The sequence below is a fragment of the Neovison vison genome, chromosome 7 (genome assembly GCF_020171115.1).
Source record: "Neovison vison isolate M4711 chromosome 7, ASM_NN_V1, whole genome shotgun sequence".
Taxonomy (NCBI): Eukaryota; Metazoa; Chordata; class Mammalia; order Carnivora; family Mustelidae; genus Neogale; species Neogale vison.
The window spans coordinates 154082623-154109125 of record NC_058097.1 but is presented as its reverse complement, the minus strand read 5'-3'; the positions used below and the strand labels follow the sequence as shown (position 1 = coordinate 154109125).

The window sequence follows — 26503 nt, the reverse complement described above, 5'->3', positions numbered from 1 at the left end:
TTCTCAAGTGCACACGGAACCTTCTCCAGAATAGACCACATACTGGGTCACAAATCAGGATTCAACCGATACCAAAAAACTGAGATTATTCCCTGCATATTCTCAGATCACAATGCTTTGAAACTGGAGCTCAATTACAAGGAAAAGTTCTGAAGGAACTCAAACACCTGGAATCCAAAGACCACCTTGCTTAAGAATGCTTGTATCAACCAGGAGATCAAAGAACAACTGAAACAATTCATGGAAACCAATGAGAATGAAGACACTTTCCAAAACCTATGGGATACAGCAAAGGCGGTCTTAAGGGGAAAATACATAGCCATCCAAGCCTCGCTCAAAAAAATTGAAAAATCCAGGACACACCAGCTGTCTCTACACCTTAAAGAACTGGAGGATCAGCAAGAAATCAAACCACTCCACACATAAGAAGGGAAATCATCAAGATTAGAGCTGAGATCAATGAGGTAGAAACCAGAGATACAGTAGAACGTATCAATGAAACTAGAAGCTGGTTTTTTGAAAGAATCAATAAGATCGATAAGCTACTTGCTACACTAATCCAAAAGAAAAGAGAGAAAGCCCAAATTCATAAAATTATGAATGAAAAGGGAGAGATCACAACTAACACCAAGGAAGTAGAAACAATCATCAGAAGTTATTACAAACAGTTATATGCCAATAAGCTTAGCAACCTAGATGAAATGGATGCATTCCTGGAAAAATATAAACTACCAACATTGAACCAGGAAGAAATCGACAACCTGAATAGACCAATATCTAATAACGAGATTGAATCAGTGATCAAAAACCTCCCAAAAAACAAGAGCCCAGGACCTGACAGATTCCCTGGGGAATTCTACCAAACCTTCAAAGAAGAAATATCACCTATTCTCCTGAAGTTGTTTCAAAAAATTGAAGCAATTTACCCAAAAGCACATACCCTCCCCAATGTCCATAACCCTACCCCCTTCTCCCAACCCCCCTCCCCCCAGAAACCCACAGTTTGTTTCATGAGATTAAGAGTCACTTATGGTTTGTCTCCCTCCCTATCCCATCTTGTTTCATGGATTCTTCTCCTACCCACTTAAGCCCCCATGTTGCATCACCACTTCCTCATATCAGGGAGATCATATGATATTTGTCTTTCTCCGCTTGACTTATTTCGCTAAGCATGATACGCTCTAGTTCCATCCATGTTGTCGCAAATGGCAAGATTTCGTTTCTTTTGATGGCTGCATAGTATTCCATTGTGTTTGGGTAAATTGGAAGGGGAGATGAACCATGAGAGACTATGGACTCTGAAAAACAATCTGAGGGGTTTGAAGTGGCGGGGGGGTGGGAGGTTGGGGTACCAGGTGGTGGGTATTATAGAGGGCACAGCTTGCATGGAGCACTGGGTGTGGTGAAAAAATAATGAATACTGTTTTTCTGAAAATAAATAAATTGAAAAAAAAAGACAAAAAAATTGAAGCAGAAGGAAAACTTCCAGACTCTTTCTATGAAGCCAGCTTACCCTGATCCCCAAACCAGGCAAGGACCCTACCAAAAAGGAGAATTTCAGACCAATATCACTGATGAATATGGATGCTAAGATTCTCAACAAGATCCTAGCCAACAGGATCCAACAGCACATTAAAAAGATTATCCACCATGATCAGGTGGGATTCATCCCTGGGCTACAAGGATGGTTCAACATTCGCAAATCAATCAATGTGATACAACAAATTAATATGTGAAGAGAGAAGAACCACATGGTCCTCTCAACTGATGCAGAAAAAGCATTTGACAAAATCCAGCATCCGTTCCTGATTAAAATGCTTCAAAGTTTAGGGATAGAGGGAACATTCCTGAACCTCATCAAATCTATCTATGAAAGACCCACAGCAAATATCATCCTCAATGGGAAAAAGCTTGCAGCCTTCCCATTGAGATCAGGAACAAGACAAGGATGCCCATTTTCACCACTTTTGTTCAACATAGTATTAGAAGTCCTAGCAACAGCAATCAGACAACAGAGAGAAATAAAAGGTATCCAAATTGGTAATGAAGAAGTCAAACTCTCTCTCTTCGCAGATGACATGATTCTTTATATGGGACTCAGGATTTTTTGCTTGTACCCAAAACCATGGCAGCAGCGGCTGTCTGGGCAGCTCCAGACTGCCAGAGAAGTTCCAAGCAGCGATCACATACTGAGATTTTCCCGCTGGCCCTGGCTGGGAGTGCCTGGTCTTCTGGTCCAAGAGCAAGCGGCTGGCGTTTGTGTGCACCTCTCTCAGGCGAGGGCACAGTGCAGGACTCGGACTCTGATGGCACAGCAGGCCACTTGTGTGGGAACTGCAAAAAGGCTGTGCTTTTGTTGGCTGTCGAGGCTCCCAGCCCCTCATGGGAGCCAGGCGCCATGCACTCTCAGGTGCGCAGGTGGCTCAGGGACCAAGACCTGGTTTCTCTGCCTCACTCTCTCTGGCTCTGCACCAGGGGTGGCTGTCCTGGGTCTGGGGACTTAAGCCCCGACCCTAACACCCCTATTCCTGCAATTTCCCCCTGGTGATCCTTTGCTCTTTTTGATTGCTTTCTACCAGACTCCCGAGTTAATGCTGGTCCCCAGGCACAGGGCACTCTCATATTGGGATATTACTTTTCAACGGGTCACCTCTGGTGGCTCTCTCCCCCTTTTGTTTATCTTCCGATATCAGTCCATCTTTCCCACTCCACTTTACCTGCGAACTGGCGTCTTCTGCTCCGGTAGAGATCCAGACGTGTATCATTCTGATCTCAGGCTGATTTCGTGGGTGATTGGAGTTCTTTGGAAGGTAATCAGCTCACTTTAGGGTACAGGTTGAAAGGGCACCTCCTCCTACTTCCCCATCATCTTGTCTCCAAGGCCTGTTTTTTGTTATTAAATCTTAGTGGTTACATAGCAAAAACTGGGGCCTCCATAATATGTGTGGGCCTTACACAATCAGTTGAAGGCTTGCATAGAACAAAGACAGACTTCATGGAGCAAGAGGGATTCTTCCAGTTGCTGAGTATATCTATTTCAATTTATTCTGTAACTGGAGAAATAACTACAGGATGATTTTGGAGACCCATTGATCACCTGAGCTACAAAGTTCCTACTATGACTGTAAGGACTTCATCAAAATAAAAAATACGTATACTTATTTTTAAAAGGAGTGAACTTGGTGATGAGCATTGGATATTATATGGAAATGTTGTATCACTATATTTTACACCTGAAACTAATATTATGCTGCATGTTAACTCTCTAGAATTTAAATAAAAAATATTGACTATGAAGAATATTGAAGAATATTGGAGGTAACATGAAAAAATATCTTCATGTGATGAAGGTCAACAAAGATTTCTTCAACAGGACACAAAGAGCAATAATTTAATGTAAGATATTAATAAATTTGATCTCATTGTGCATGAAAACTTGTATTCCTTAAAAAACACAATGTAAAGAGTGGAAAGTCAATTTGCATAGTGGAAGCAGATATTTGAAAGATATATATCTGTGAAAGGATTTATACACAAACTATAAAAAGAACATTTACAACTTCCTTAGGTGAAGAAAACAATCCTGAAGACATAGGCACAGATTTTAAATTAAATATTGGTGTTCCACTAGAAAGAACATCCAAATGGCCAATAGCTATAGTTTTTACATCATTAGTGGTAAGGTAACACATATTAAACCCATATCACAATAGCATTACATGATTATGACAAATAATGGCAACAAATAAACATAAACATACACACCCACCCCTACACCAACATACACAAAACCAATAGTGCTGATGAAGATATGAAGCAATTGACTTCTACTACACTGGTCAAAATGTAAAATTATACATACAATTTTGGAAAACTGTTGGGACTTTCTAATAAAAATTTTAAAAAATCCTCCCAATCACTCAGCAATCATACAGAGGAATTATTACAATGGCAAATGTCTCTTAAACAACATATAGAGAAATAATAATAACTTTATTCAAAATAGTAAAAAAATGAGATGAGACTCCAATGTCCATCCACAATAAATAATTAAATTTGGTACATTTACAAAGGAGAATACTGTGCAACAAAAAAAGTAACAAGCTACAGTTAAAATTAATCACATGGATTAATCTCACAGGCATAATTTTGAGTGAAGCAAGCCATTACACAGGATATATATCACATGTTTAATTAATATTAATACTAATTAATGTTACAGCCATAAACTATCCAATCTGTAGTACTAGATATAAAAAATGGTGAACTCTGGAAGTTATTCATTTGTAGGGTCATGAAATCTTCTTTTGGGTTGTTGGTGTGCCATGTGTTTTCATCTGAGCAGTAGTTACCTAGGTTCTGGGCTGTCCACAAGGTGTATAGGTACTCCACAAGTACTTTCTATGGGGCCTCTGACCACTTATGCAATTTGAACCACTCTAAGTCATCATGCCAGCCCATTCTGGTATCCTAGCCTTTAGCAATCCCATGAAATAAATACTGCACCACCCAGTAGAGCAATCTACTTTCCTGGCCATCATGTTAGAATAGAGACCATGCAAAAGGCCTTGAGAAATTATAGGCATTATCCCTGAAGCTCTTTGGGCATCTGTACAAGACCATTAATGCAGAATATTGGGTTAGGGAGTGTCCCAAAAGGGAATTTCCTAAACTTGAGAAACAGAAAAGCTCTTAAGAGGGTTACTTTGAGCTTGGGGAAGGGTAGCTAGTCCCAGCCAAAAGGGACTTAGAAACTTTCAAGAATGGAATTCTTTATATAGTCTGTGCATTCATAAAAAACCATCAAGTGGTATGTATGTTATATTTGATAATTTTTTAATATATTTTAAATGTTTAATTTAATTTCTTTTAAATTTTAATTTAATTCCTTTACAATTTTTATTTAATTTATTTAATTTTTAAGTTTTAGTTTTAAATTTTTTATTTAATTGACTTATACATTTTATTAATTTTAGGTGAACAACATAATGGTTTGAAATTTGAGTATATTGTGAAATGATCCCACAATAAGTTTAGTTCATCACATGGTTATACTATTTTTCTCGAGATGAGAACTTTTCAGATCTATTAACACCTCTTAAATATATAATACAATGTTAATTCACTATAGTCCCTATGCTGTACATTACATCCCCATGACATTTATTTTATAATTAAAATTAGTTCTTTTTGGCTCCCTTCACCCACTTTACTCACTCCCCCATCTCTAGCACCCAACAATCTGTTCTCTGTATCTATGAGTTCTTTTTGTTTTGTTGTTTGTTTTTCAGATTCTACAAGTAAGTGAGATTATACAGTATTTGTCTTTCTCTCTTTAACTTATTTCACTCAGCATGATGCTGTCAAGGTCCATCTGTATTGCCACAAATGACAAGATTTTCTTCTTTTTTATGGCTAAATAGTATGCATATGTGCATATGTGTGTGTGTGTGTGTGTGTGTGTGTGTGTATTACATTTTCTTTTTTGTTGTTGTTTTTTTTTTGTTTTTTGTTTTTTTTGTTTTTTTTGGTTTATTTTTTGGTGTATTACATTTTCTTTATCAACTCATTGATGGATGAACATATAGTTGCCACATATCTTGGCTATTGTCAGTAATGTTGCAATGCACATGGGGATGCCAATATCTTTTCCAGTTATCATTTTCCTTTCCTTCAGGATCCCAGGGTAGTTCCGTTTTTACTTTCTTGAGGAAACTCCATGTTTTTACTTTCTTGAGGAAACTCCATACTGTTCTCATAGAGGCTGCAGCAAGTTACATGAACCAAGAGAGCAAAAGTGTTCCCTTTTCTCCATATATTCACCAACACTTACTATTTCTTGTCTTTTTGATAATAGTCATTCTAACAAGTGTAAAGTGACATCTTACTGTAGGTTTTTTTTTTTTTTTTTAAGAGAGAGAAAGAGAGAGCATTAGCAGGAGAGGGGTAGAGGAAGAGAATCCTCAAACAGACTTCCTGTTGAGAATGGAGCCTGATGTGGGGCTTGATCCCATGAGCCATCAGATCAAGACCTGAACTGAAATCAAGAGTCAGAGACTCAAGCAAATGAACCACCCCACACCCCTACTTCATTGTAGTTTTGTTGTTCATTAACCTGGTGATTAGTTATGCTAAGCAAATTTTCATGTACCTGGTGGCCATCTGTATGTCTTCTCTGGAAGATAAATTTTTTTAAGTAAAAAATTATTAAGCACCTAATATATGAGTGGCAAGACACCACGAAGTAAACATTGGCCAAATACATATCATTGATCAAAAGCTATAAAATGTGGATAGGGTACTAGGGTTCATCTGATAAGCCACAAGGAGGAAGTGCAAATTTAAAAAGTACTGGACAAGCTACTTAGTAAATAACGAATGAATAACTAAAGTTTGTGAATCCAAGAGTAATTACTATCTATGGCATTAGATTCAACTTTTGAGAATGTAACTTACATGTTTAGAAATGCACTCGTTTAGAGGTGCTCATTCATGAGTATCCTAAGTTCCTTATCATACTGATGTGTCTATGAAATTCCCCTTTACCACTAGATAAAGATAGAAATATATTTTTATTTCTATAGGTTTTGCAGTTTTGCAGATACTACATTAAGGACAGACTGGTTCACTTTGAACAGTAAGATGTTTTTGGGAGATCTGCATAGATGTAATGAGCCTGGGAATATTCCACACAGAGTCAGTCATAGCAAAATTTCTCTAAATTCTTCTTCCTTTAAGACCTTGAAATGTTGTGTATATTTTTATTTTTATATTTCTATGACTAATCAGTTTCTAACATATAATAAAATGTCAGTAAAATTATGGATAACAACAATTAAGCAATTAAGAAAGGAATGAAAGAATCTGTCACAAGTATTAAATACCTATATTCCTTGATGTAGATATATTTATATATGTAAATTTAGTAATGTGGCCAACACAAAACTATTTGCAAATAAAAAGCATTTTATGCCATAGTTCTGTCTATAATACATGCTCTGTAGAATTTATACTGGAGAGTAATAAAGTCTTATAATTAAGTTGTCCAAAACTTTTAGGTGTTCCATAAAATTCACACTGATTATTTTGACATTAATCTTGTTATATGTTCAAGATGGGAGAGCTAGGGAAATTATGAATGACATAATACTAAGATCCATGTCTTTTTTTCTGTTATAGGATTCTGTAGTTGAGAAAAATAATCTCTTTCCCCTAGATTAAAGTGAGTTATCTCTGAGACAGTTTCTGTCAGTCTTTTTTCAGAAAGATTCTTGAAACCTTTTCTCGAATCTGCCTAGTCCTCACTCCATAGATGATAGGATTGAGGGCAGGTGGAACAACCACATATAGATTGGCCAGGAGAATGTGAATGTATATGGGAACATTCCTGCCAAACCTGTGGGTCAAGAAGGAGAAAAAAGCTGGAGTGAAGAAGGCTAGGATAACACAGATATGGGAGCCACATGTATGAAGAGCTTTGAGTCTGGCATCCTGAGAAGGAAGGCATAATACAGCTCGGAGTATTCTCACATAGGAGATAACAATCAGTACATCAACAAACACCATTGATATAAGAATTAATCCAAATATCATGTTTACCTTTATATTGGCACAGGCCAGCCGAGCAATTCCCATGTGCTCACAGTATGTGTGGGGGATTATATGGTGTCCACAGAAGGGAAGTCGCAAGATGAGGAACACCAGAGGGATTACCAAAATGAAATTAACTCCAAACGCTACAACAAGGATGAGACCAATCATCCTATTTGTGAGAATCAGGCTGTATCTCAGAGGATTGCAGACGGCAACATGGCGATCAAAGGCCATCGCCACCAACACAACAGTTTCCATGGCAGTGAATATATGAATAAAGAACATCTGGGTGACACAGCCTCCAAAGCTAATCTCCTTTAAATTAAACCAGAATATTCCCAACATTTTGGGGATAGTGGATGAGGACAGGCCTAGATCAATGGAGGCTAACATAGCCAAGAAGTAAAACATAGGCTGATGAAGACTCTGTTCATTCTTGATCACAAACAAGATAGTGATGTTCCCCACAAGGGCGATCAAATACACAGAACAAAAAGGAAACCCAATCCAGACGTGCATCTCTTCAAGGCCAGGAACTCCCAGCAGGAGGAAATAGGAGGGGTGGAACTTGGTATCATTTGAAGGGGACATCCTCTCTCCTTTCTTTTGAAATTGCAGATAAAACAAATTATCAAATATTTAAAAGGTCAAACCACATCCAATAAAGAATACAGTAAATTTTGGGTGATGATCAACAGGAAATCAAGAAGGAGGTTTTATGCCAGCCCTTAATATATGGATTGATTCAGATATTAAAAATATTAATTCTGCTAAGTGTAGTGAACAAATGTGAGAAAATCTGATTTTATAATATTATTATTTGGGGGATGAGACATATAATATTCAAATAAAAAAGTGTGGGGGGTACAGATATCATATATGTGCATATTCAAATATGTATACTGGGAAGATAAGGGATATAAGATATAAGGGATATAAGACATATAGGTGATATAAGAAAAACAAAGCATGGCATTGGATAGTAATAAAGTTGGTGTCTATTTAAATTTATTGTGAGGGAAGTTCCCTCTAACAAGGTGATACTAAGCAGATAAATGAATACAACGTTGGGATGATTTAGTGTAAAATTAATGAACACTAAATATGTTTTTTATTTGAGTATAGTTGACACAATGTTACATTAGTTTTAAGTGTTCATCTTCTATACTGATCACAAGTGGAGCTACCACCTGTCCTGTTTCATCACTATTACAATATCATTAGCTATATTCTCTGTTTTGTGCTTTTTAGTCCTGTGACTTAGTCATTCCATAACTGGAAACCTGTACTTCCTAGTCCCCTTCACCCATTTTGCACATCCCCCCCCATCCCTCTCCCCTCTGGCAATGATCAACATCAAATACATTTGAGACATGGGATGACCCTTGGATTTGAATCTGGAAAGGAGGCTCCTTCAGCCTTGTGGGTCATGAACTGAAAGTGATAAATGCTCTTCTCTGATAAGTCTGTGAAATAGGATTTTAGGAAAGTTGCTGACTCTCTAGGATATCAGGTAGTAGGTTTGAAAGGAATAAAGAAAATGAACTTCTTATTTAGTTTATTTTCCTCTTTTTCTATAGTCCATGGTTAGTGTGGTAAGTTGGAGTGAGGTGATTCTGCTTGGGAGGTTCCCCAAGCCCCTCAGTTCAGTGAGAATCCAGGTAAGATGGACAGATGAAGGAAGTACTTATTTCTAAGGGCTTTCTCAAGTTTTCTATCCCCAGTGTATCTCCCACAGAACCCTTAATCCCTAGGGTCTGGAGGGTTTCTCTTCCCGGAAAAAAAAAGACAGTTAATTCTCCTATGACTCTATTTCTGAACTCTGGGATCTAGGGTTGTTGCCTTGCATTATTAGTCTCTACTAATCTCCACAGATTCTATCCCCCAGCTTTACCTTTGGCCTAACAACATTAAACTTTTCAGAAGTGTTGATTTTGATTTACAATAATAGAAGCAAGGTAAAATAATTAGGAAAGTATACATAGGCTGGAGAAATAACAAGTATAAAAATAATACTAACACCATGATGTGTATAAGTGGTACGGAATAACAGTGAGGAAGAGGGCTCTAAGGCCTTTTGAGTCATCCTACTCTAGCTCAAATTAGGGGGAGTGGCTAAACAATGCAAGTGCCAAATCTTTTAGAATTGTGTAGTTAGTGGAATTTCATAGACATTGGAGCTGTAGCTGGATTTTAGGTCCTCCATTACATATTGCATTTTGGATTCATACATAGAGATGCAGTATCTCCTTCCCTAGGATCCAACATCACTGTGACCTGTAAGTAGCAGCCCTACTCTACCAAGTCAGAATTGAGAGCTCAGATGTTCCTTCTCATGCTGTCCAAGCTGTATGTCTTTTTTGTTCAGATCAGCATATATTAGGTTTGCAGGGTCTAGGCTAAACCACAAGTGAATAGTTTTACCCAAGCAGGACAGTAGAATAATGTTGTAAAGAGGCTACAAATCCTTGATATATGAGTAGATACAGGTTAGTTAATGCAATATGGAAATCTGAGAAACCCATAAGAACTGTGAGAATTAAATGAGGGGAAGGGATTGGGGAGAACTAAATAATTTACTGCTATATGTGATGTGGTGAGCTGCTAACATGATCCACCTTTCAACACTCTTCTAGAATTGAAGTTATGACTTATCTATAGCCAGTTTTCTTGGTATTCTGTAGGAAACCAACTGCCTATCCAAGGGGCCAACCTGTAAGGAATCTGAAAGATTAACCGCTTCTTATCAGTCTAATCACTTACTCCAAAGAATGGCTTCTATTTGTCCTACCCAATGCCATCAGAAACTCAGGCCATTTAAATCCATAATACTGAGTGTGTCCTCACCGAAATCATTGAAGATAATACTGGTGGATGGTGATGAATGTACTCTGAATACCACCAATGGGTAGTTTATAAAAAATGACTTTATTTGCTCTGGGTCTTTTATAGATAGATTTTATGAAGTTCAGGAATGTTCCCTCTATCCCTATACTTTGGAGTGTTTTAATCAGGAACGGATGCTGGATTTTGTCAAATGCTTTTTCTGCATCAATTGAGAGGACCATGTGGTTCTTCTCTCTTCCCTTATTAACTTGTTCTATCACATTGATTGATTTGTGAATGTTGAACCATTCTTGTAGCCCAGGGATGAATTCTGCCTGGTCATGGTGGATAATCTTTTTAATGTGCTGTTGGATCCTGTTTGCTAGGATCTTGTTGAGAATCTTAGCATCCATATTCATCAGTGATATTGGTCTGAAATTCTCCTTTTTGGTAGGGTCTTTGCCTAGTTTGGGGATCAGGGTAATGCTGGCTTCATAGAAAGAGTATGGAAGTTTTCCTTCTTCAATTTTTTGAAACAACTTCAGGAGAATAGTTGTTATTTCTTCTTTGAAAGTTTGGTAGAATTCCCCAGGGACTCTGTCAGGTCCTGGGCTCTTGTTTTTTGGGATGTTTTTGATCACTGCTTCAATCTCGTTACTAGATATCAGTCTATTCAGGTTGTCAATTTCTTCCTGGTTCAATTATGGGAGTTTATAGTTTTCCAGGAATGCATCCATTTCATCTAGGTTGCTTAGCTTATTGGCATATAACTGTTGATAATAACTTCTGATGATTGTTTCTACTTCCTTGGTGTTCATTGTGATCTCTCCAAAGGCAAAGGAAACAAAAGCAAAAATGAACTTTTGGGACTTTGTCGTGGCTGGCGTGACAAATTGACCGGGAAACGTGAGGGTAAGAGGATGGTGAAAAGAAATTAAGAGACAAAGAGATGGGAGCAGGAGGGACACTGAGGATGAGGTCCAACAGTGCTGATTTTATTCCACATCTTAAAAACATTTATAAGGCAGACCACAATAGAAGGAGTAATACATCAGTACCTAGTCAGATGACTAGTTTCTATAACAAGTTTCTATAACAAGTTTACATTAACTACAAGCAAACCTTGTAATGCCAGGTACTCTCAGCTAAAGCCATTAGCAAGACAATCAACCAGGGAGTGGGTTATGGGAGGTACAGGAACAACAAGGACCAACTAAGAATTCATGACCTTGACCACATTGTTCCCTTCTGTAGGTAGAGTGTGTGGGAAGTCACGGAGGCGAGCGCACGACACCTAGCACAGACTCTTTCTCAGTGTAAAGTTGAACCTTACTCAACTTTCCTGTCCTTGACTCCTTATCAAGGTGTCCAGACTTTGAAGGAGACACAAGTCAGGGCCTGGTTTGATCCAGGACTCCAACCATGCCGTAGCCTCCAACAGACTTCATCAAGATCAAAAGCTTCTGCACAGCAAAGGAAACAATCAAGAAAACAAAGTGGCAACCCACAGAATGGGAGAAGATATTTGCAAATGATAGTACAGACAAAAGGTTGAGATCCAGCATCTATAAAGAACTCCAGAAACTCAACACACACAAAGCAGACAATCCTATCAAAAAATGGGCAGAAGATATGAACAGATACTTTTCCAATGAAGACATACAAATGGCTATCAGACACATGAAAAAATGTTCATCATCACTAGCCATCAGGGAGATTCAAATTAAAACTACATTGAAATATCACCTTACACCAGTTAGAATGGCCAAAATTAGCAAGACAGGAAACAACATGTGTTGGAGAGGATGTGGAGAAAGGGGAACCCTCTTCCACTGTTGGTGGGAATGCAAGTTGGTGCAGCCTCTTTGGAGAACAGTGTGGAGATTCCTCAAGAAATTAAAAATAGAACTTCCCTATGACCTGCCATTGCACTCCTGGGTATTTACCCCCCCAAAGATACAGATGTCGTGAAAAGAAGGGCCATCTGTACCCCAATGTTTATAGCAGCAATGGCCACGGTCGCCAAACTGTGGAAAGAACCAAGATGCCCTTCAACGGATGAATGGATAAGGAAGATTTGGTCCATATACACTATGGAGTATTATGCCTCCATCAGAAAGGACGAATACACAACTTTTGTAGCAACATGGTTGGGACTCTAAGAGATTATGCTGAGTGAAATAAGTCAAGCAGAGAGAGTCAATTATATGGTTTCACTTATTTGTGGAGCAAAACAAATAGCATGGAGGACATGGGGACTTAGAGAGAAGGGGTTTGGGGCAAATTGGAAGGGGAGGTGAATCACGAGAGACTATGGACTCTGAAAAACAATCTGAGGGGTTTGAAGTGTGGGGGGGTGGGAGGTCGGGTACCAGGTGGTGGGAATTATAGAGGGCACAGATTGCATGGAGCACTGGGTGTGGTGAAAAAATAATGACACTGTTATGCTGAAAATAAATAAATGAAAAAAATACTATCTTAAAAAAAACAATGAATACTATTATGCTGAAAATAAATTTAAAAAATGAATGGATACCTAAATAAGTAAATAGCTATAACATATCACTTTCAAATGCTTAATAAAATAACAGGTGAAGGTATAAATAGGTAATGCACATAAAAATCAATTATAAGCATTTTTTAGTATGCTTAATTTCATTCAAAATAAGAAAATGTATAAATTCATCATCATCATTAGCCCTCAGAGAAATTCAAATTTAAACCACATTGAGATATCACCTTACACCAGTTAGAATGGCCAAAATTAACAAAACAGGAAACAACATGTGTTGGAGAGGATGTGGAGAAAGGGGAACCCTCTTACACTGTTGGTGGGAATGCAAGTTGGTGCAGCCTCTTTGGAGAACAGTGTGGAGATTCCTCATGATCTCAGAGTCCTGGGACCGAGTCCCGCATCGGGCTCTCTGCTCAGCAGGGAGCCTGCTTCCTCCTCTCTCTCTCTGCCTGCCTCTCTGCCTACTTGTGATCTCTCGCTGTCAAATAAATAAATAAATAAATAATCTTTAAAAAAAAAAAAGAAATTAAAAATAGAGCTTCCCTATGACCCTGCAATTGCACTCCTGGGTATTTACCTCAAAGATACAGATGTCGTGAAAAGAAGGGCCATCTATACCCCAATGTTTATAGCAGCAATGGCCACAGTCGCCAAACTATGGAAAGAACCAAGATGCCCTTCAATGGATGAATGGATAAGGAAGATGTGGTCCATATACACTATGGAGTATTATGCCTCCATCAGAAAGGATGAATACCCAACTTTTGTAGCAACATGGAGGGGACTGGAAGAGATTATGCTGAGTGAAATCAGTCAAGCAGAGAGAGTCAATTATCATATGGTTTCACTTATTTGTGGAGCATAACAAATAGCATGGAGGACAAGGGGTGTTAGAGAGGAGAAGGGATTGGGGTAAATTGGAAGGGGAGGTGAATCACGAGAGACTATGGACTCTGAAAAACAATCTGAGGGGTTTGAAGTGGTGGGGGGGTGGGAGGTTGGGGTACCAGGTGGTGGGTATTATAGAGGGCACGGATTGCATGGAGCACTGGGTGTGGTAAATAATGAATACTGTTTTTCTGAAAATAAATAAATTGAAAAAAAAAGAAAATGTATAAATTACAAAGGTACACTGTTTTACCTCTCCAAATGGCAAATATTTGAAAACTTACTAAAACAAATTTTAATAGACATAGGAAAAAAGTAGAGTTTGTGCTTTATGGGGATACACATTGATATGAGCTCTCTGAAGAAAGGGAAGATGCCCTAACTAAGATCGAACAGTTCCTCCCAGAAATAATTTTAAAGTTTCCATTTAAAATTAAGTGGAAAAAATGAGGTTTGTAAAGCTTATGCTCCCCAACATTGTTTAGATATACTCCAAATGTAGAAGAAGGAAATTATCATATAAAGAGGAAAGAAGTTGTATATAAAGAGATATGGGATATAGGAATAACAACATATATTATAAAATAAAAAAAATGGGAAGTATTGAGTATGCTACCATTTAGATTTTTAAAAGTCCAGGTACATGGAGGAATCTGCAGGAACACATTAAGATCTGATGATGGTGATTGCCTCCAGAGAGGAGTTTTATGTTGTATGAGAGTTTGTTTTGTTTTGTTTCAGATTTTATTTATTTATTTGACAGAGAGAGAGAGACAGCAAGAGAGGGAACACAAGCAGGGGTAGTGGGAGTGGGAGAAGAAGGCTTCCCAGAGAGCAGGGAACCCAAAGTGGAGCTTGATCCCACCCTAGGATCATGACCTGAACCGATGGCAGATGCTTAAAGGCTGAGCCACCCAGGCACCCCAAGTTGTGAGAGATTTTATGTCATTGTATAGTGTTTGGTAAACTTGAGTCTTGAATTTCATGCATATATGATCAATATGTATGAAACTAAAGGAAACCAGAATATTTAAGCTCAAAATATGCCTCTTTGGCATAAAAAAATTATTTTGAGCTGAAGGCAATTAAGAAGTAAATACAGAAAAAGTTTCCGTCTTTTTGCCTGGAGGCAAGAAATAAATTCTTTCAGTGGAAACAGACTCTCACCAGCCCAGCAATGGAACCAAAGTAACCTACAAACAAATGTTGTTACACTGTTATCTTCTTAGTTATTTCTTTACTATTTACTTCCCCTAAACCAAACTTCTGTGTCAATTCTTCCCAAGTCTATTCTTTGAAAAGTAAAAAAGCTTCCTGCTCTGGTCATTTCCTCACTTCATTTTCTTAGGAAGGCTCCCACATACATGTAAAAATTTGAATCGATGTACAGGCTTATCTTCTGTTAGTCTCTCTTTGTCAGTTAAAATTTCGGACCAACCAGGGACCCTAGGAAGAAAGGTTTCCATCCCCTGCAAAACAAAATATATGATCACTATCTAGGACAAAAATTATAAGTTGGGAGCATACTTATTGGCATGAAAAATGTTCATAATATGTTATAAAATAAAATGAGCTACAAAAATTTTACAGTGTGACCACCTAAGACATGTCAGTTACAGATCTTTTTTTCTCCCCTTTGTCTAGTTGGCTTTTTCCTCTACTTTCACATAACAATTTAAATGCCTCCTTCTCAGCATAGAATACCTACTCACCTTTTCTAGATTAAGTCCCTGGTGAAATGCTTTCATTGCATCTATTATGTGAACAGATAATCAATGTAGAGTTTGAGGTACATCAGTAAACAAATAAGGTAAAGATCTATAGTCAGGATACTAAAATCCTAAAGAGTAGAGTTGGAGAGGGCATCCAATAAATATTAACATAATGACTAGGTAAGATGTATTATAAAATAGAAGGGGCTATGCACTATGAAAAAAATGAGAGCAGGACAAAGAAAATCAAGAGTACTAGACAGGACTTGTTAGGGTGGATATCTTTGATGTAACTGCACTTGAGCAAGAAATTGATATTTCCATTCATGCTAGGAGAAAGTCCAGAAGTTACAGGGAAAAGTATTTAATTGCTAAAATTTGTCCGCAGGCCCTTTGTAGTAGTCATCTGTTAGCGTAAATTAGAAAAGAGGCAATAAATCCAACTTTTGTAGCAACATGGACGGGACTGGAAGAGATTATGCTGAGTGAAATCAGTCATGCAGAGAGAGTCAATTATCATATGGTTTCACTCATTTGTGGAGCATAACAAATAGCATGGAGGACAAGGGGCGTTAGAGAGGAGTAGGGAATTTGGGTAAATTGGAAGGGGAGGTGAACCATGAGAGACTATGGACTCTGAAAAACAGTCTGAGGGGTTTGAAGTGGCGGGGGGGTGGGAGGTTGGGGTACCAGGTGGTGGGTATTATAGAGGGCACAGCTTGCATGGAGCACTGGGTGTGGTGAAAAAATAATGAATACTGTTTTTCTGAAAATAAATAAATTGGGGAAAAATTATATAAAAATGAAAAGAATGAGAATAGTGGGAAAAAATTAAAAACAAAAGTTGTATCTATGAAAAAAAAAAAAAGAAAAGAAAAGAGGCAATAATAGTGTTTGCTCATGAGACCATACAGTGAGGGACCTTGAAGAATCTGATGTCCAACTTCTATATTTTAGTAAGCCATTAAGAAAGATCCTTTGGAGTGATACAGGATCATCAGGGAGGGGACTTTTCACCATTGCAGTCATGAAGAGTGGGCCACAAGCAATTCTCAATCTCTTAGAGAAACCATGAGTATATTATAGACATTACAGTCAAAAGCCCTGGAACCAAACTGGCTGGGTTAAAATCCATGCTCTATCACTTACTGGATATGTGACTTTCATTTAGTCATTAACCTCTCAGTGCCTCAGTTTGCTTGTCTGAAAATGGGACATAAGATAGCATCATCCTCATAGTTATTTTTAGGATCCAATAAGTATACAATTCTTGGAAAAGTACTTGGAAAATAAATGCTGTGTATCTTTCTTCTTGTTACTACTATTTCCTGCAAAACCATTTTCTGTGGAAGCAAGCTATCCACCCTTTGATAGAAGGTTACTCAGGGGAGTACACAAGGAATCTCCACTCTGCCACGAGTCAAAGGCTCAGAAGCTGAGATGGGGCGCTAGAGAAGTGAGTAGCCACTAAGAAAATTGGATTGCTAGGGATGAGAGAAAAAAATTGGAGGAGGAAGAAGGAGAGGGAGATAGGCTTCAGGGGCAGAAGGTATGATAGAGATCTGAAGAGTCCAGGCAGGTGACAAAGGGGGCTGCAGCTATTTTTAGTTCAAGGGCAATTCTAAGAACTTGGTATCTCTCAAAATCCAAAAGCAGAGGGTGGCATGCCTGAGATCATGCAGAAACTCACAGACATGGAACTTCCAGATACCACTTCTATCTATTTTTCTGAGTCTTTTGTTCCTTGTCTTTTCTCTTTCCTCTCCAGTCACCCCAAAACATTTCTAGGCTCGAACTGGCTGTGCTTGATATTGGCCTCAAAATTTTGCATATGTTGTTTCATTTTTAAGAATAACAATCCCTACCCATCCTTTCTTTTTAAAATACTTACACATATATCAAGATTCATCTCATCTCCTACCTTCTCTATAAAATCTTTACTTACCACCCACAATGGCCTTTGAGAATCATTTAGTTTTCATGAATTTTGTAATAATTTTTTTGTGCAATGACCCTGTTACCATTTTATAATAATGATTCCATTGCATTTTATATCTTGTACTAAACTAGAAATTCATTAGTGTGTTTGTACTCACTTCTATCTTTCAGTGCATGACATGGAATCAGTCACATAGAAGGTATGCAGAAAACTTTGTGGGCTGATTTTGATGACATGTTTGGGAGATGAAATAAAACTGATTCTCTACTACCTATATAATTGGAAAGATTTCTTCTCAAACTACAATGTTCAGAATGAATCAGAGTTGAAAAATATAGTTTATAATAATAATGATCTCAGCTCTAATTTATTAAATGGTTAGTACATATTAGAAATTATGCTAAGTGCTTTTTTGTTTTTCATTAGAGCATTTAATCAGCCAGATAATCTTTGTGGTATGTTTTCCCCACATTTGATAAAAAGTATAGAAGCTGAAATTTAGAGAGATTAAATGGCCTGTTAAAGTCTTACGGCTAAAAATGAAGACATAAGATTTAAATCTTGGGACTATCTGGATCCAAAACTCATGTTTCCCCCAACTCTTTCCTAACTAACATTTTATTTTCTCCATACTGCATCCATTTGTATCATCTCTTTTCTTTCTTTCCTTTATGTTTCTTCTCCTGTGTCCCTGACCAGAGTCCATGTTCTAAGCAGCCCGAGGTTAGGGATTGCTTCCATTCAACTCTGCCTTTCTCTCTCGCATTAAACCTGAGGTATGACCAATAATATGACCTAAAAAAGTATCTCAAAATGAATGAATAAGTGAATGAATTATAACACATACTAGTCATTTAATTATTGCTTTTTTCTGTTTCACTGATAACATCACAATTATATTTTGTAGGTGCATTTTAAAGATTTATTTATTTGAGAGGGAGAGCATGTGGGGAGTGGGCAGAGGGAGAGACAGAGAGAGAGACTCTCAAGCAGATTCCACACTGAGCACTGGGCCTGATGTTAGGCTCGATCTCATGGTCATGAGATCATGACCCGAGCCAAAACCAAGAGCTGGATGCTCAATTTACTGTCTCACCCAGGCATCCCTGTAGGTACATTTTAAATGGATGTCCTAAACTGATGAAATGGGAAAAACAAAAAATTCCTAGACATGCTCTACTTGCTCCCCATTAGAGGGTCTCCCCTTCCCACACACAGAACATGCACCAACACCAGGCCTGCATCCCTCGTTTTATTACCTGCCTGTTCTTACTAGACACAGAAGTCTATAACCCTTTTGTCAAACATAAAAACTGTAGGGAATGGGTACATTACTTTTTTTTTTATTCTGCATTTGTTTCTTTGGCAAATCTTTACACAGAAGAACTATTTCATAATAGTTACAAAAGCTTTAGAAAATCTACATATTAGAGGGACTTGTGTGTTTAATACCATTTTACTCACAGCATTTACAAAGGTCTTCTCCACTCCCTTTTAACCCCCCTTTCCCCTAAGCAATATGTCTACTTTATGACTTATTTGTCTTGGCTAATGACAACCTATCTCCAAATAAAAACCTGATCATAATTTCCCGGATCTGCTTGGTCTTGATTCCATAAACAATTGGGTTCATTGTAGGAGGCAGTAGCAAGTAAATGCTGGCTACAATGATGTGTGCATGGTGGGGGATACTGTGTCCTCCAAAACGGTGGGCAAAAAATGTGAAAAAAGCTGGAACATAGGTGATCACAATGGCACAGATATGAGATGTACAGGTGCCGAAGGCTTTCTGGCGAGCATCTGCAGAGGACAAACTCACCACTGCTCGCAAGATCATAGTGTAAGACAGAGAAATACAGAACATATCAAAGCCCCCAATCAAGAGGGCTGCCAAGAGACCATAGATAGCATTGACCTTGAAGTTGCCACAGGACACCTTGGCCACGGACATGTGGTCACAATAGGTGTGGGGAATGAAGTTTCCCCGGCAGTAGGGCAGACGCTTGGTGAGGAAAGTGAATGGGAGGATGAGCAGCACACCCCTCAGGAAGGTGGCAAGACCAGCCTTGGCGATGACAGGGTTGGTGAGGATGGTGGAATAACGTAAGGGGTAGCAGATGGCGACATAGCGGTCCAGGGCCATGAGCATGAGCACCCCAGACTCCATCCCGGTCAGCGTGTGGACAAAAAACATCTGAGCCAGGCAGGCGTTGAAGTCAATCTCCTTGAGGTTGAACCAGAATATGCACAGCATGTTGGGTACAGTGGTGGTGCACAGGGTGATGTCCGTGAAGGAGAGCAGGGCCAGGAAGTAGTACATGGGCCTGTGCAGGGCCTCCTCATGGCTGATGAGGTAGATGAGCCCACAGTTCCCCAGGACAGCAATGATGTACATGAAGCAGAAGGGCAGGGCGATCCAGGTGTGTGCAGCTTCCAGGCCAGGGACACCATTCAAGATAAAGAATCCTGGGGTCAGGCTGGAGCTGTTTCCCCCACACATAGTGGCTCATAGGAGGTGGGCATGTTATGTTCCTTAAAAGTGGTGATTTCCTGGACAAGAAAATAACTTGAAGGTGAGTAGGGGGCTCAGAAACCAAATATAGAAAGAATATATTTTTTAATGAAAAGTGGTTTCCCTAAGGTCTTATTATCTGTCATCACGTTCCATCTCTGGTTCTTAACCTTGCACATGACATGGACAACTAGTCATTTCATGCCTCTGTTTTCTAAATCTCAAATGATTATAATCATTGTGCCAGCCTCAGAAATTTGTTAGAATTATTCCATAATAATTTATATAATGTGCTATAACTGTGCATAGAGTATAGTGAATGCTCAATAAATATTAGCAGTAATACTACTGTTGTTATTACTGTTCCTATCTCAGTATAAGGTACCCCATGTGATAGAACTTACCATGTTTAATATACATAAATTCAAATGGAGCTGTTGAGAGCTGCTGTTATTCAAGTGTCCCTGTGCACTTAGGGTGCAAAAGGTAGTATTAGATTTTGAGAGCCTTAATTTTATTGGGTGATTGAGAATTGAACTTTACAGACAAACCATGAGAGACTCTTGACTCTGGGAAACAAACTGAGGGTTGTGGAATGGAAGGTGGGTGTTGGGTTGGGGTAACTGGGTGATGGATATTAAGGAGGGCACGTGATCTGATGAGCACTGGGTGTTTATGCAACTAATGAATCATTGAACATTATATCGAAAACTAATGATGTACTATATGTTGGCTAATTTAATTAATTAAGTAAGTAAATTTATTTTATTTGATAAAGAGAGAGAGCACAAGGATGGGGGGAGCAGGCAGAGGGAGAGCAGAAACAGGATCTCCGCTGAGCAGGGAGCTTGATGTGGGGCTCAATCCCAGGACCCTGAAATCATAACCTGAGCTGAAGGCAGATGCTTAACGGAGTGAGCCACCCAGGCTCCCTGGCTAATTGAGTTTAAATTTAAAAAAATAATAATAAAGTCGTACTCTATGTAGAAAAAAAGAGAGAGAGAGAGAGAATTGAACTTGAGAAAACAAATGCTTGCTACCAGGGCCTTCAAGAGAGGAAAATATATTCTCTTATCTTGAATTTATATTTTAGGCTGAAAAAATGATAAATATCTCTTGTTATTCAAATGATATCTAGGGGCATCTTATTCAGCTAAGTCCTCACAAGTCTTCTGCTAATTCTAGGTCACTCAGCAGTTGGCCATTGGAACCTCTGCAGAGAGAATCGTGTGGATAGGAGGCCACTACTGATGTCTGCTTCCTTCTAAGAGAACACTATAGCCACAAGACTAAAAGATCAGGATATTAAGATAACAAAGGAGAATATTTCATTCTGAATAACTGGCTTAAAAACTAAAACAGATTGCCTATCATGGAAAATTCTCAGGCTCTTCCAAACAGCAATAACATACAACTCAGCAATTAATCTAACTCATTAATCATAAACAAGCAGAGTGCCAGCTCTTTTTCTCTCTCAGTATAAGATTTCTGTCTACACTATCCCTCTCAGATGATTCCCCCAGAGGCATGTGAATTCTGCTATTGAGTGGGCTACTTTTAAACTTAGATATAAAAAGGAAAAAATCTAGATAGGTATGTCTGCCCTCCGAAAATATGAAAATGGAGTCTTATTGTATGCTTACTCATGGAAATATAGACACTGAGGCTCCATGAGTTTCCAACACTAAGTAGCTGGATAGACTTGAACAATTTCAATGCTTTTAAAGGGAAGGTAATAATAGTATAGACTATAGAGGTTAAATGAGAGTTGATTCTTTAAGTGTTGTCTGGCATTTAGTAATAATCAGTATATGTGATCTATTGTAATAATAGACAATAATTGCCAGATTATGCATTAAAACACATATTATTTACTTAACAGGTATTTATTGATTGATTATATGCCAGGTATCAGTCTACTTTTGGGGACTACCTTAGTGAACCAAAAACACCAGAATCTGTTCCACTACTGGGTACAATTTCAATGGTGTCGACTCCTGTATTCAAATTTATATTAATGTCATGAATACATATAATTAACCTCATTTTATATATAAGGGAATGTAAGTGCAAGGTAACGCAATTAAAAGTCTAAGTTGGCAACACTTAAAAACTGGGAGAATCAAGATGTACGATGGTTTGACATTGAAGTCATGTGTTTAATCACTCTCTGTCCATGGTCCTAAATTAGTGAAGGAATAGCTCTTGGGCATAACTAGCTGAAATAATTCATTATGACATTGGAAGAGGAGAAAACTTGTTCTTAACTGTGTCCTAGGGAAAAAAAAGAATAAATGTGTAAAGTAACAGAAAGTCAGTCCTTAGCCAAGGGAGGTATCCTTGCAGAGAAACTCATTCTGTGAGAGAGAACCTGTCTGCAAGATAGCTGGAACCCTACAACTGGACTTGTTCACATATACACTGTACAGCACCTGGAAGTAGGGTTGTATGGGAAGATTTCTATAGGGAAACCCCTCTCAGGAATTCCTCTTAATGCCTTTTCAGATTCAGCTACTTTCCACCTGCTCACAAAGACCATTTCTGCCAGAAGCAGTTCTGAGTACAGATATCTATAAAGGCAAAAGCTTTTGTGTTCTTCCCATTGGAGCCCCTTATTGTCCAAACTTCTTATTCAATGAATTCTGAGGTAGCTTTAAATTTATTTCACAATTAGGGGTATGCTGTTTTCCCTCTTAGTCCCTAAATAAGTGGTCATCCATTCTGATTGGAGTCAAGAAGAAATACTAGGCTTCCAATCAACCACATCTCAAACACTTGTATTTCTTGTACTATAAGCGTTACATTTTGGGAAAATACAAGTCTTTGGGAATCATCCAAACTCACCTCAGTGTCAGCAAAGACTGGGTTTATAGACATGACTGAGACTTCTGAGCATCTAACACTTCTGTAACAACCAGTTTCCACCTCTACATAGTATTGCTGTACCCTTTGAGGATTCCCCAGACTTGAGTGTCTATGCCTGATTGGATCTCTACAGTTGATGTCTCAAAGGACTCTGGTTGAAGTTAAGATCCTTTGGGACTTTTGAGATTATTTTATATTGATTAGCTTTTTAAGCAGGAGTGAAACTATAAAACAATAAGTGTGTCAGAGGTAAATGTCTTCCTACCCTATGTGGATTCAAAGCAATCTGATAGTCATAAGAATTATGCATTTTCCATTTTTATTAATTTATAAAATGATGGTCTAAGTACATAATTATAAAATTCCAAAAAATGTATTAAAGCACCTACAATATCAATCTTTCCTCTTAGCTACTAAATAAATGGTTCATTTCACCACCCTGAATATGTATGTATGTGTGTGTATGTATATACATGTATAAATGTATGTATATAAATGTAAAAACATATAACATTTATAACATTTATTACATATATATTTTCTTTCTCTGACTGACTTGTTTCACCTAGCATTATATTCTCTAGTTGTATCCATGTCATTGTGAATGGAAGAATTTCAGTCTTTTTTATGGCTAAATAAATCTCTCTCTCTCTCTCTCTCTCTCTATATATATATATATATATATATATATATAACCTCTTCTTTATCCATCCATCAGCCAATGGGAATTTGGGGTCTTTCCATAATCTGACTATTTAGATAATGCTGCTATAAACATTAGGGTACGCGTATCCCTTTGAATTATTATTTTTTGTATTCCTTGGGGAAATACTTAGCAGTGCAGTTGCTGGATCTTAGGGTAGTTTTTGTTTTTATTTTCATTTTTGTTTTTAACATTTTTAGGAACCTCTATATGGTCTTCAGTATAGTGTGCCAGTTTGCTTTTCCATCTACAGTGCAGGAGGGTTCCTTTTTCTCCACATCCTTATCAATACCTGTTGTTTCCTGTGTTGTTGATTTTAGCCATTCTGACACATGTGTGGTGATATTTCATTGTAGATTTGATTTGCATTTGCTTGACGATGAGTGATGTTGAGCATCTTGTCATGTGTCTGTTGGTCATCTGTAGATCTTCTTTGGAAAAGTGTCTATTCCAATTCAGCACTTATTCATTTATTCATTATTTTAGGTGTTGAGTTTTATAAGTTATTTATGTATTTTGGGTTCTAACCCTTTATCAGATATGTCATTGGTAAATACCTTCTTCCATTCTGTAGGTTACCTTTTAGTTTTTTCAATTATTTCCTTCACTGTGTAGAAGGGTTTTATTTTGGTGTAGTCCCAACAGTTCATTTTTGCTTTTGTTTTCCTTGCCTCAGGAAACATCTAAAAAGAAGTTGCTACAACTGATGTCAAAGAGGTTACTGCTGTGCTCTCCTCTAGGATTTTTATGGTATCAGTTTTTTCTTTTAGAGTGACAGCCTCTGGACCTTGCTATCTCTGAGGTGGGACTCAGGAGAAGAGCACCAGTTTTGGAGTCAGAAGAGCTCTCGGGTTTCAGTTTGGTTCAGCCTCCTAGCAACTTAGGTGACCTTGTCAAGTCAATAGGCATCTTCCAAGTGTGGTTCCTTCATCTGGTGAAATGAATGCAGAAAAGGGGAAGAGACAGGAAGTGGGAAAGGGCATTCAAGGACTCTGAGTGGAATGGTTGTTATTAAAATAATATTAGCCACCCACACAAAAATCAGCTCTTAGTTTCATTGGTCTTTCCAAATGTTTTTATACACTTTAGTTCATTTATTTCTCCTTTGATTTCCATTATTTCCTTCTTTCTGCTAACTTTTATCATAATATATTCTCCTTTATCTAGTTCCCTCAAATGTGAAGTTAGGTCATTTATTTAAGATCTTTCTTTTCCTTTCCTCTTTTTTTTTTAGATTTTCTTTTTTTATTTGACAGACAGAGATCACAAGTAGGCAGAGAGGCAGGTGTGGTGGGGGGTAAAGCAGGCTCCCTGCCAAGCAGAGAGCCAGATGATGTGGGGCTCCATCCCAGGACACTGGGACCATGACCTGAGCCAAAGGCAGAGGCTTAACCCATTGAGCTACCCAGCCGCCCTTAAGATCTTTCTTTTTTCTTAACATAGGCATTTATCGTTATAAATATCCCTCTCAGAACTGTTTTTTTCTGTTTCACAAAAGTTTTGATTATTTGTGTTTATACTTTTTCTTGTTTCCAAGCATGTTTTGGCTTCATTTTTGGCTCACTGCTAATCAGGAGTATATTGTTTAACTTCTACATATTTGTGAATTGTCTAGCTTCCTCCTGTTACTGATAACTAGTTTCATGCCATTGTGCTTAGAAAAGATACTTCATGTGATTTAAATTTTCTTGTAATTTTTAAAAAAGATTTTATTTATTTATTTGACAGAGAGAGACAGGGAACACAAACAGGAGGAGTGGGAGAGGGAGAAGCAGGCTTCCCGCTGAGCAGGCAGTCGGATGTGGGCTCGATCGCTGGATCCCAGGACCTTGGGATCATGACCTGAGCTGAAGGCAGACGCTTAATGACTGAGCCACCCAGGTGCTCCTCGATTTTCTTGGTTTTTTTTTTGTTTTTTTAATTTTTATCTATCTGAGAGAGATAGCATGAGCATGGGGAGGAGCAGAGGGAGAATCAGGCTCCCCATGGAGCATGGAGCCAGACATGGGACTGGATCTCAGAACCCTGGGATCATGACCTGAGCTGAAGGCAGATGCACTTACTATGTGTTGGCTAAGTGAACACAATAAAAAAATCATAATAATAAAAAAGAAACTAATATTGCACTGTATGTTAACTATCTGGATTTTAATAAAAACTTAAAAAATAAAAATAAATAAAAATTGGACTACAATAAGATAAATAAATTTTTTCTCATAAAAAATTTAAGGTAATAAAATGGAACAGGTTAGAAGAAAATATATGGCAATATATGTAACTGACAAGCCTTATTCCAAATATATAAAGAAATTTTATACTTCAATAATGAAACAAAAATTTTAAGAGAAAAGAGCACAAGTCTTAACTGCCATCCCCCTCAAGTCATCTAAATAGTGGAGAGCTTATAAAAATATATCCAATCTTCTTTGTCATCAGGAAAATGCAAAATAAAATGCCACAATACTTGCAATAGCAAGTGTTGGAAAAAATGTAGAGTGAATAGTTTATAGTCTTGGTGGGAGTTCAATTTGGTACAACCACCTTGGAATATAGTTTATACTGTACAACAAGAGTGAACCTAAACTACTGTATGATCCAGAAATCCCACTCCTGCATAGTAAACTAAAAGAATGTACAAATATTTGCTCCCAAAGACATATAAAAGAATGTTCAGTGTACTGTTATTTATAGGAGTCCAACAAAAATGTTCTTCACGAGTGTAATAAATTATTATGTATTCTGTATTCATAAATTGGCATTTTATTTAGGAAAGACATTGATCAAACAAATGCTTTATACAATACGGGTAATTTTAAATATAATCATGGTCTTATAAAAAATTCTAAACAATTCATCTCAGTCTCCTGAAAATTGCAGCATATAAGTAGACATTTATTTATTTCATCTGTCTCCTCTCTTTTCCTTCCCTTCTCTTCCTTCTCCTCTCCTT

At 37.9% G+C, this 26503-nt stretch overlaps 2 protein-coding genes across 2 annotated transcripts; both read right to left on the bottom strand.

Moving 5' to 3' along the window:
* Positions 1 to 7248: 7248 nt before the first annotated feature.
* Positions 7249 to 8184, bottom strand: LOC122914225 (olfactory receptor 52E8-like). Its single transcript, XM_044260855.1, has one exon. The coding sequence runs from the start codon at positions 8182 to 8184 to the stop codon at positions 7249 to 7251; it is 936 nt and encodes a 311-aa protein (XP_044116790.1).
* Positions 8185 to 19001: 10817 nt separating this feature from the next.
* On the bottom strand, positions 19002 to 19973 carry LOC122914224 (olfactory receptor 52N2). Its single transcript, XM_044260854.1, has one exon. It carries the CDS (start codon positions 19971 to 19973, stop codon positions 19002 to 19004), a length of 972 nt encoding a protein of 323 aa, XP_044116789.1.
* Positions 19974 to 26503: the final 6530 nt, after the last annotated feature.